Raw genomic sequence first — 11,090 nt, forward strand, 5'->3', positions numbered from 1 at the left:
CGTCGCCTTCCACGACGGAGAAGACCTCGACTACGTAAACCCTAAACCCTAAACCCTAAACCCTAAACCCTAAACCCTAAACCCTAAACCCTAGACCCTAAACCCTAAGCCCTAGGGCTCCCCGGAGCCTTCAAACGCTGGTTTTTATTAGGCTGTGCGCCTCAGCCGCGAGCCGGCAGCTGCACCTGCGAGCCCCAAACCCTAAACCCTAAACCCCAAACCCTAAACCCTAAACCCTAAACCCTAAACGCTATTTTGGCGTTTCGCTGCTCGTTGGAGTTGCTTTTTTTTGCTGACAGTCGCAACTGAAGCATTTCAGAGATTTAATTTAATTTAATTTAATTTAATTTAATTCAATTTAATTTAATTTAATTTAATTTAATTTATTTAATTAATTTAATTTATTTTAATTAATTTAATTTGATTTAATTGTTTTTTTTTTTCAGATGTCTCTCCTTTCTTCGCACCGAACTGAAATTGCAAAACCCCAAAACGATTCGGAGTTTCCCAAAAGCCGAATTAACTGCAACTTCAGAAGAACAGTCCGAGTTTAATTTATTTCAATTTATTTCAATTTATTTTAATTCATTTTAATTTATTTTAATTCATTTAATTCATTTTAATTCATTTAATTCATCTAATTTCATTTAATTTCGTTCAATTCGTTGCAATTTGATTTAATTCGCTTTTATTGTCTTTTTTGTCTTTTCAATTTTCTCCTTTTTCCTCTTTTTCGTCTTTTTGCGAAATTCCTTTTTCTGCATTTTTGGTTTTCTGTTTTTATTCTTTTTTGAATTTCTGTTTTTTATTTATTTCCTTTTGTTCTTTTTACTATTTGAACTCTTAAGTGTGTTCGTTTGTTTTGTTTTTATTTTCATTTTAATTTATTTATTTTTTATTTCTCGTTTTACTTTGCTGCTTTTATCTCATTATTAAAATTCATTCTTTTCTTCATATTTGCCTCTTATTATATTCATCATAATTTTTAATTATATATTCTTTAATTTATTATTTCTTTTTTTAATCTTTTAATTTATTATTTCTTTTCATTTATCAGCATTATTATACATTTATATATTTACTTTTATTATTTATTCTTTATTATTGCTATTATGATTTATAATTGTTTATATATATATTTTTAATTTATTATTTCTTTTTCATTTATCACCATTATATTATATATTTATATATTGCCTTTTATTATTTACTCTTTATTACTGTTATTATGATATATAATTACTTCTATATATTCTTTTAATTTAATATTTCTTTTTCATTTATTATCACTGTTATACATTTATATATTGACTTTTATTATTTATTCCTTATTGTTGTTACTATGATTTATAATTATTTATTTTTATTTGCAAATTTATATTTAAACTTTTTATTTTACAATTTGTGGGTGAAATGGAGAAGAGGAAACTCTTTGAAATTATCATTTTGAGGACTTTTTTTTCGATTTTTTGATTTCTTTTTTGAATTTTGATTTAATTTTTGAAATTATTTTAAAATTTTGGATTAATTTTGCATTAATTTGATGAAAATTGCGAAGTTTCGCGGAAAAATGCAGAAATGTGAATGTTTCCTGAGCGAGCTGGCGATGATGTTTTGCAAAATACTTGAAATTGCGGTTTTGAAGGCTCTTTTTCTCGCTTTTTGGATTTCTTTTTGGAAATTAAATTCAATTTTGAAAATACTTTCGAATTTTTAATTCATTTTTGCATTTATTCCGCGAAAAACGCAGGTCGTGCTGCCCTTCGACGCCTCTTCGCCGGTGCTGCGGATTGCGGTGGTTTTGGTGATGGGCAAAAAAAACGAAAAAACCCAACAAGGCGAATTCATGCGCAGAGTTGCGGGAATTACAAAACCCATTAATGTTGAACAAACCCGAGAAAGAGTACTCAAACCCTAAACCCTAAACCCTAAACCCTAAACCCTAAACCCTAAACCCTAAACCCTGAAGCCCAGGCGCGCAGGAACGGCAGGCGCCAACGGGGAGAGATTTGCTTTCAAACGCGAGAAATGCGGACTTGTAGCGGCGCACACAGGATTTAGGGTTTAGGGTTTAGGGTTTAGGGTTTAGGGTTTAGGGTTTAGGGTTTAGGGTTTAGGGTTTAGGGTTTAGGGTTTAGGGTTTAGGGTTTAGGGTTTTAGGGTTTAGGGTTTAGGGTTTAGGGTTTAGGGTTTAGGGGGGTTTAGGGTTTAGGGTTTAGGGTTTAGGGTTTAGGGTTTAGGGTTTAGGGTTTAGGGTTTAGGGTTTGGGCTTGCTGTTCTTTTTGGCCCAAACGCCCGCAGACACTTGGGCTATCAGCGAACAGGGCTGAAATGGCGTATTCGTTTCGAACATTGGCTGCTTTTATGTATTTATTGTTTATTTATTTATTTATTTATTTATTTATTTATTTATTTATTTATTTATTTATTTATTTTTGTTTTATTTTCTTTTTTTCTTTTCAGTTGTCGGAAATAAACGCCTGGCCGCTTTACGTGCCGCAGGAGGTGATGGGCGTGGCGGCGGTTGCGGACCCGACGCTGGTTGGTGAGAAGTGGAAATGGATTTCAAAATAAACAAAAAAAGAACAAAAAACAAACAAAAAACAAACAAAAAACAAATAAATGACAAATAAATAACAAATAAATGATAAATAAACCATTAATAAATCATAATTGAGCTTTTAATTCAATAAAATAAACTTTTTTTCGCAAAAATTGAACAAAATTCGAAAAAATTCCAACACAAACTCGGCTGTACCTTCTTGAATCTTGAGTGCCATTTCTTTCTTTTCAAAACCAATTCATCTTTTTATAATTCTGATTTCTATTTATTTATTTATTTATTTATTTATTTATTTATTTATTTATTTATTTGTTTGTTTATTTATTTATTTGTTTGTTTATTTATTTATTTATTTATTTATTTGTTTGTTTGTTTATTTATTCATTATTTGCGAATTAGTACACAGCATATTCTTTGCTTATTTCGCCTTTATTTCTCTTGCGCGTTAATTTGTCTTTTATCTTTTCTTTTTATTTTTTCAATTTTTACATTAAAAATAATTAAAAATAATTCAAAATTCGAAATTAATCATTTATTAATCTTTAGTTGCCATTGACTGCCATTAAACTGCCATTAAACTGCCATTAATTGCCATTAAATTATTTTTATTTTTTCAATTTAAAATTTACTTTCAGGCGCTGTCTTCCTCACCCTAAAAGGATTCTCCGGCGGCGAAGGCCCAGACTTAACTCCAGAGAAAGTCTTGAGGTGAATTAATCAATTTGATTAATTAAATTAATTAATTTAGTTAATTTAACTAATTAATTTAATTGATTTAATTAATTTAATTAATTAATTTAATTAATTTAATTAACTTTATTAATTTAATTAATTTAATTAATTTGATTAATTAATTAATTTAATTAATTTAATTAATTAATTTAATTAATTAAATTGATTTGATTGATTTAATTAATTTATTCGATTCAATTTAATATAATTAATTTAATTTAATTAAATTTAGTTTAGTTGGTTTAATGTAATTTAATTATATTTCCGCTTTATCTTTTCGGCTTTATTTCTTTTTTGAAATTGGCCGTGGCCTCTCCATTTGTGGACTTCAAATATTTTTTGTTTTTGAAATAAAACAAACAAAACAAACAAAACAAAACAATACAAGAAGTAAACAAAATAAATAAAACAAATAAAACAAATAAAACAAATGAAACAAATAAAACAAATAAAATTAATTAATTAATTAATTAATTAATTAATTAATCAATTAATTAATTAATTAATCAATTAAAGTGAATAAAATAGACAAAATAATAAAACAAATGAGGCAAAACTACTTTCTATTCTGTCACCTAAAGAGTTCTTCTGAGCCTTTTTCTTTTTAAATACTATTCAATTAAAACGAACTTTCGCAAACTTATTTGCATTTAAGTAAATAAATAAAATATGTTTTGCATTTAAATAAATAAATAAATAAAAAAATAAATAGTTAATTAATTAATTAATTAATTAATTAATTAATTAATTAAATTAACAATAAACAAATGACATTTTGCATTTAAATGGTATGAAAAAGTAAAAAGAAAGAAAGTGTGGGGCCAGTCTGTTGGTTTTGCTGCAGCGCGTCGTACGACTTTTCTGGCGGCCCTGCTGCTGCTGCTGCTGCTGCTGCTGCTGCTGCTGCTGCTGAGTCGAAGAAGGCCGCAGCAGCAGCAGCAGCAAAAGAGCAAAAGACCCCTTGGTACGAGTTTCTGAACCCGTTCAAAGCGCGGAAAAAAGAAGCAGCAGCAGCAGCAGCAGCAGCAGCAGCAGCAGCAGCAGCAGCGAAGGCTCCGGGTGTACGTACACTCGACTCCTTCGCGCTGCTGCCGCAGCCAGAAAAACACAAGTCCATTTATTTAAAACTTTTGGCTCCCCAAAAAGCCCAATCAACTTCAAGTCCAAACATAGAGTTGCATGCAATTAAATCTTCAGAGCAGCAGCAGCAGCAGCAGCAGCAGCAGCAGCAGCAGCAAAAGGCGCCGGTGGACACAGCAGCGCTGCTGCCCCCCAGCAGCAGAACCAAGGCCAAGGTAGTTGTTTTTCTTTTCTCTTTTTCTCCTTTTTTAATTCTTTTTGTTTTATTTTTATTTATTTTCTTTTCTCTTTTTCTCCTTTTTTGATTCTTTTTGTTTTATTTTTATTTATTTTCCATTCAAGTTTGTTTTTGCTTCTTTTGCGTTTCTTTTGCTGCTCCTAATGAGCCCTTTCAGCAGCAGCAGCAGCAGCAGCAGCAGCTCTCTCTGCTGCTTCTGCTGCTGCTGCTGCTGCTGTTTTAATTAATTAAAATTAAAAAGAAATTTCAAAATTAATTTTAATGAATTTATTTTTAATTGGATTTGGACCAAAATAGACTTCGTGGAATTCAAGTTTCCTTTAAATCCTTTTTTCTTTTTTCTTTTTATTTATTATTCGTTTTTTATTTTATCTAATTCATCTATTACTTTATTATTTTATTTATTTATTTATTTTATTTATTTTATTCATTTATTTATTTTATTTATTTATTTTATTTATTTATTTTATTTATTTATTTTATTTATTTGTCTGTTTGGCTGCAGCCGAAGGCAGCGGCGGGCCCCCCGCCTGATCCAGCAGCAGCAGCAGCAGCAAAACAAAGCAAAGCAGCAGCAGCAGCAGCAGCAAAAGACCCAGCAGCAGCAGCAGCAAAGGACCCAGCAGCAGCAGCAGCAGCAGCTGGGAAGAGCAGCATTTTGGCCTCGCAGTTTGCTGCTGCCTCCAGCGCCCCACCTAAGAAGCAAGGTGCTGCTGCTGCTGCTGCTGCTGCTGCTGCTGCTGCTGCTCCGGGCAAAGAAGCAAAAAGTATAAATATAAATAAAAGTTTAAGTTTAAAAAAAGAAGCAAATGCAGAAAGTGCTGCAGCAAAAGAGACTCTAAAGCGGACCGTCACGGCCAAGTCCAGTGCAGCAGCAGCAGCAGCAGAAGAAGCAGCAGCAGCAGCAAAAGAAGCAGCAGCAGCAGCCACCAAAGCAAGCAAAGCAGCAGTGCCGGCAGATGCAGCAGCAGCAAAACAGAGCAAAGCAGCAGCACCGGGAGCAGCACTTAACCAGAGCAAAGCAGCAGCAGCAGCAGCAAACCAAAGCAAAGCAGCAGCAGCACTTAACCAGAGCAAAGCAGCAGCAGCACTGAACCAGAGCAAAGCAGCAGCAGCACTGAACCAGAGCAAAGCAGCAGCAGCAGCAGCAAAGCCAAGCAACACAGCAGCAGCTGCAGCACCAAGTCAGAGTAAAGCAGCAGCAGCAGCAGCAGCAGCAAAACCGAGCAAAGCAGCAGCACCTCCTGCAATAGCGATAAACCAGAATAAAGCAGCAGCAGCAGCAGCAAAGCCGGGAGCAGCAGCAGCACCAGCAGCAGCAGCAAGCCCGAGCAAAGCAGCAGCAGCAGCAGCAGCAGGCACTCCAAAGACGAAATCAACAATGCCAGACAGCAACAAAGCAGCAGCAGCAGCAGCAGCAGCAGCAAATAATAAAGCAGCAGCAGAAGCAGCAAAGACGCGGGTTTTATCGAAGGGGATTTTGGCGCAGCAAGCGGCGAGAAAAGCAGCAGCAGCAGCAGCAAAAAGCTAAAGGATTTGTCCATTCATTTATTATTTATTTATTATTTATTTATTATTTATTTATATTTATTTATATTTATTATTTAAACTTTTATTTATTTATTTCTTTCTTGTTTAAATGCCATTTAACATTATTCAGGCTTGCTGCTGCCATTCAACTTTTTGTCTTGGTGAAACGCGAACTCGAACTTTAAAAACTTGAAAATAAAAAAGAAAAGAATTAAAAAGTAAAAACTATTTTAAAATTAATTAAATAAAACAAAAAAGATTTATTTGAACTTTCTGGAAAACTCAAAAAGCCGAAAATTCCAAAACGCAAATCGGAATGGCGATCCGGAAGCTGCTGGGGTGTACGTACACCTGGTTGTGCACGGAAAAGACGAAAAGTTGAATTTCGAATTTGAAATTAAATTTTGATGAAAATAAAAAGAAATTAAAAAGAAAATGAAGTGGAGGAAGTTTGGAATTAATTTGGGACTTTATTGGAGTCAAAAAGTGGAGAAAAGTGCCAAAAAAGAAAAAAAAAAAAAGAGCTGCTGCGCGCGCGAAGTTGAATTTCTTGAAACGGTGGAAAGCGGAAGTTAAATAGATGAAACGGAAAAGAATTGAAATTAAAAAAGAAATTGTTTTTAAATCTTTTTTATTTTAAAACTTTAAAAAAGGAAATTGTTTTTAAATCTTTTTAATTTTAAAACTTTCAAAGTGCTGCTGAGCAAAGAAGCGGTGTTAGATCACTTCATTGTTGGGTTCTGCTGCGCTGCAGCAGTGGACCACAGCAGCAGCAGCAGCAGCAGCAGCAGCAGCTGCTGCTGCTGCGGTCTGCTGCTGCGGAGCCCCAGAGTGCTCTTGGGCGGAATTTTTCGGATAATTCGAAATGAAATTTGAAAATGAAAAGTAAATTTGAAAATAAAAAAGAAAAGAAGAAAAAAAGTAATTCAATTATTGCTGGTTTGCAGATTTTGAGGCCAAGACAGGAAAGCTGAATGGTTTGGTCTTGGCGGCGCAGCGGTCCAGCCCCCCGCGCAGCTGCGAGTGGCGCGAACTGCAATTTGAATTTGAATTTGAATTTGAAATTAAAATTAAAATAAAAGAAATGAAAAGAGAAACGAAAAGGGGCTTTTCCAAACGAGGGTCTGGGGTGTATCGACACTTCAAAGCCGGGGGGAGGTGGTGAGGGGCGGCGGCTGCAGCTGCGCCGCGCCGGGGCTGAACAGCGGCGAATTGTTTTCATTTTTCTTCTTTTTGCGTTTAATTCTTTTCAATTTGTTTACTTTTATTAAATTGTTTGATTAATTCTGCATTTGCAGCATTTGAATTGCTGGACTTGCGCTGCGGCGCCCCCAGCCGCCGCCGCCGCCCCCCGCAGCCGACGGACCCCGAAAGCAGCAGCTTCTGCTTTTCTTTTCTTTTCTTTTCTTTTCTTTTTCTTTCTTTGAAATCCAAATTGTTTTTGCTTTTCAATTTAGCCAATTAAAGAAGCAAAAGCCGGCAGCAGCAGCTGCTTTCGTTGCTGGCTGCTGCAGCAGCAGGACCGCTGCTGCTCTGCAGCAGCAGCAGCAGCGCCGAAAACAACGCCATTTCGCCCCGATTTTCTCTTTTTTTGAATTTCTTTGACTATTTTTGCAAATTAAAATCAAAAATAAACAAAAAAAACCTTTTAAAGGACCCCCAGACCTCTCTGGCGAAGCTCCAGCCTCAAAATGCGGCTGCAGCTTCCGGAAATTCCGCAGCTGCCGCCGGCGCAGCAGGTGATCTTCCGAATTAAAAACAAAAAAGACTTTTAATTAAAATTAAATTCCATTTTGAGTCATTTAAACACAAAAACCATTAAGTACACGCTGCCCCCTCCCCTCCAAACCCCAAAACACCTTCCTGCTGCTGCCGCTGCTGCTGCTGCTGCTGCTGCTGCTGCTGCTGCTGCTGCTGCTGCTGCTGCTGTTGTATCCGTCGGCAGGAGCCCGAAAGGCCCCCCAGAAGAGACCCCAGCCCTCTGCGAAGTCCTTCTGTAAATGTCCATCAAGAAGTAAATAAATAAACAAATAATTGATTAATTAATCAAGCATTTAACTAACAATTAATTAATTAAATTAATTAATTAATTTAATTAATTTAATTAATTTAATTAATTTAATTAATTAAATTAATTAATTAGTTAATTAATTTATATTTGCTGCAGCGGGCCCCGCGGCGGGAGCCTCTTGTGCACGGCGGGTCATTTCTGATAGAAACAACAGGTGCAGCAGCAGGCTTTGCTGCTGCTGCTGCAGCGCGGAATTCTGCTGCTGCTGCTGCTGCTGCTGCGCGGAGTTCTGCTGCTGCTGCTGCTGCTGGCATGTCTCGCAGCTCGAGTCCTCTGTCTCGGCCTTGTGCTGCTTCTTCTTTTTTGAAATCTGTAAATTCTTTTAATCTGAAAAGTTCTTTTTTCAACTGCTGCCAAGAAAGCAGCAGCAGCAGCAGCAGCAGCAGCAGCAGCTGCTGCTGCTGCACCCCCGCGCGCCACAGCACCTGTCCAGACACCGCAAGCGCCTTCGCAGACACTTCCACTCCTCCGGAACTTTCGGACTTTTCTCATTTTCAAATAAATCAAATTTCTCCAGAAGTTCCATTTAAAAGATATATTCCTCCGAATTACTTTGAAGACACGGGCTACTGGAGCCAGCCTCCTGCTGCTGCTGCTGCTGCTGCTGCAGCAGCAGCAGCAGCCACGCCCACTGCTGCAGCAGCAACGCCCACTGCTGCAGCAGCAGCGCCGCCCCAGCAGCAGCACGAGCAAAGGCCCTTCACCCCGAAACAGCGAACGTTTCAGCAGCAGCAGCAGCAGCAGCAGCAGCAGCAGCAGCAGCAGCAGCAGCAGCAGCAGCAGCAGCAGCAATTTCCCGAAAGAACTGCTGCTCCCGACTCGCTGCTGCCAGTTGTGGGGCGCAGCATTGGGCTGGATGTACACCGCAGTTTGCCGCCAGTTCAAACTCGGGTGTACGGAGGCCTCGGAGAAGTTTCGGGTTTGTTATTTCATTTTATTTATTTCATTTATTTATTTATTTCATTTTATTTATTTTATTTATTTATTTCATTTTATTCATTTTATTTCATTTTAATTCATTTTGTTTCATTTTAATGCACTTTGTTTCATTTTATTTCATTATATTTCAGTTCATTTTGATTTATTTTGTTTTCTTTTATTTTGTTTCATTTTATTCATTTTATTCATTTTATTTCATTTTATTTCATTTTATTTCATTTTATTTCATTTCATTTTAGTTTTTCATTTTATTTCATTTTATTCATTTTATTTTATTTTGTTTCATTTAATTTTATTTTATTTTATTTCATTTTATATTTTATATTATTTCATTTTATTTCATTTTATTTCAGTTTATTTTATTTAATTTCATTTTATTCATTTTATTTCATTTTATTTCATTTTATTTATTTATAATCCATTTCTGTTTTCAGTTTCGGATTTATATCATTTGGAAATAAAGCATTTGTTTGATTAAATTACTCTTTTCATCCGCGAAATGCAGCAACAGCCGGTTTTAGGGTTTAGGGTTTAGGGTTTGGGGTTTAGGGTTTAGGGTTTAGGGTTTAGGGTTTGTGGGTGCGTGCGTTAAGCCGTGCGGGACGAAAGCCGGACGATGTTTAGCCGGCAGCGGGCGGAAGCAGCAGCAGCAGCAGCAGCAGCAGCAGCAGCAGCAGCAGCAGCAGCAGCAAAAGAAGTTGTTGAAACTGTTGTTCCGAAAACAAAAGTGCAGCAAAGAATTAAATACGTCGATTTAGAGTTTGTCCAAAACCAACAAAAATTCGTCGAAGTCCCCGAAGTCTTCTACAGCGACGTCATTGTGGAAGTCCGCGCAATTAAATATAAACATAATTTGCAAATTAATTAAATAATTAATTAATTAACTAATTAATTAATTAATTAATTAATTAATTAATTAATTAATTAAAATGTAAATAAATTAAACTATAAATATAAATACAAATGTATCAATGCAAATATAAATATGAATATAAATATACATATAAATATAAATATGAATATAAATATAAATATAAATATAAATATAAATATAAATATAAATACAAATATAAATATAAATATAAATGTAAATATAAATATAAATATAAATATAAATATAAATATAAATATAAATATAAATATAAATATAAAAGCATAAGAATAACCGTATTTGAATTTGCATTTAAATTTAAATTTAAATTTAAATTTAAATGCAAATTTAAATTTAAATTTAAATGCAAATGGAATACGACTTTGTTTCTTTTTATAGCGCGTTGCTGCAACTCGAAAAAGGAAAAAATAAAAACTGAATTTAAAACACAAATCAAAGAAAACAAAAGAAAAGAAATGAAAGTTTTGAAGCAAAAAGAAAAGAAATAAACATTTTGAAGTTCAAAAGAATTAATTTGTTTTCGAAATGCGGGCTTTCCAGTGTCTGCAAGCAAATCAGAAAGGAGAAAAAGTTGTTTTTTGTTGTTTGTTTTTGCTTGAATTGCAAATTAATTTGAAATTAAATATTATTTTGAAGAAATAAAACAAAAAGAAACGAAAAAGGCGCCGAAATGAATTAAATGCCGCTTTCCACTTTTTGTGTCGCAGCTGCATGCACTGCGCCGGGGTGTACGTACAGGTGCCGCAAGTGGTGGAAGTGGTGAAAGTCGTTCCGAAAGAAGAAATAAAAGAAAACATTATTTATGTTCCGCGTTTTGAAACGAAATATATTCCGAAATATGTCGAAGTCCCCATTATTAAAATTGTCGACAGATATGAAGAAGTCCAGGAAATTCAAGAAGTCCTCAAACCAGTTCCCAAACAAACTCTCGTGGATGTCAGTTAATTTCTTTTTGTTGCAGTTTAATAAATCAATTTTAAATTGTTTTTCAAGTTTAAAATTAATAAATTCATTTTAATAAATCAATTTTAAATTGTTTTTCAAG

At 34.8% G+C, this 11,090-nt stretch overlaps 2 protein-coding genes across 2 annotated transcripts; both read left to right on the forward strand.

The window, feature by feature from the left end:
• Positions 1-446: 446 nt before the first annotated feature.
• Positions 447-6,144, forward strand: ENH_00002960 (hypothetical protein, conserved; the record flags this gene model as incomplete). The annotated part of the gene is given in 4 exon segments (XM_013578279.1): positions 447-542; positions 4,140-4,205; positions 4,210-4,560; positions 5,119-6,144. Coding segments are annotated over 4 exon segments (1,539 nt in total).
• A 1,690-nt stretch (positions 6,145-7,834) lies between these two features.
• ENH_00002970 (hypothetical protein, conserved) lies at positions 7,835-9,249 on the forward strand (the record flags this gene model as incomplete). The annotated part of the gene is made up of 3 exons (XM_013578280.1): positions 7,835-7,882; positions 8,089-8,157; positions 8,311-9,249. 3 exons carry the CDS (start codon positions 7,835-7,837, stop codon positions 9,247-9,249), a joined length of 1,056 nt encoding a protein of 351 aa, XP_013433734.1.
• Positions 9,250-11,090: the final 1,841 nt, after the last annotated feature.

This window comes from Eimeria necatrix, genomic scaffold (assembly GCF_000499385.1).
Source record: "Eimeria necatrix Houghton genomic scaffold, Enh_scaff1090, whole genome shotgun sequence".
Taxonomy (NCBI): domain Eukaryota; phylum Apicomplexa; class Conoidasida; order Eucoccidiorida; family Eimeriidae; genus Eimeria; species Eimeria necatrix.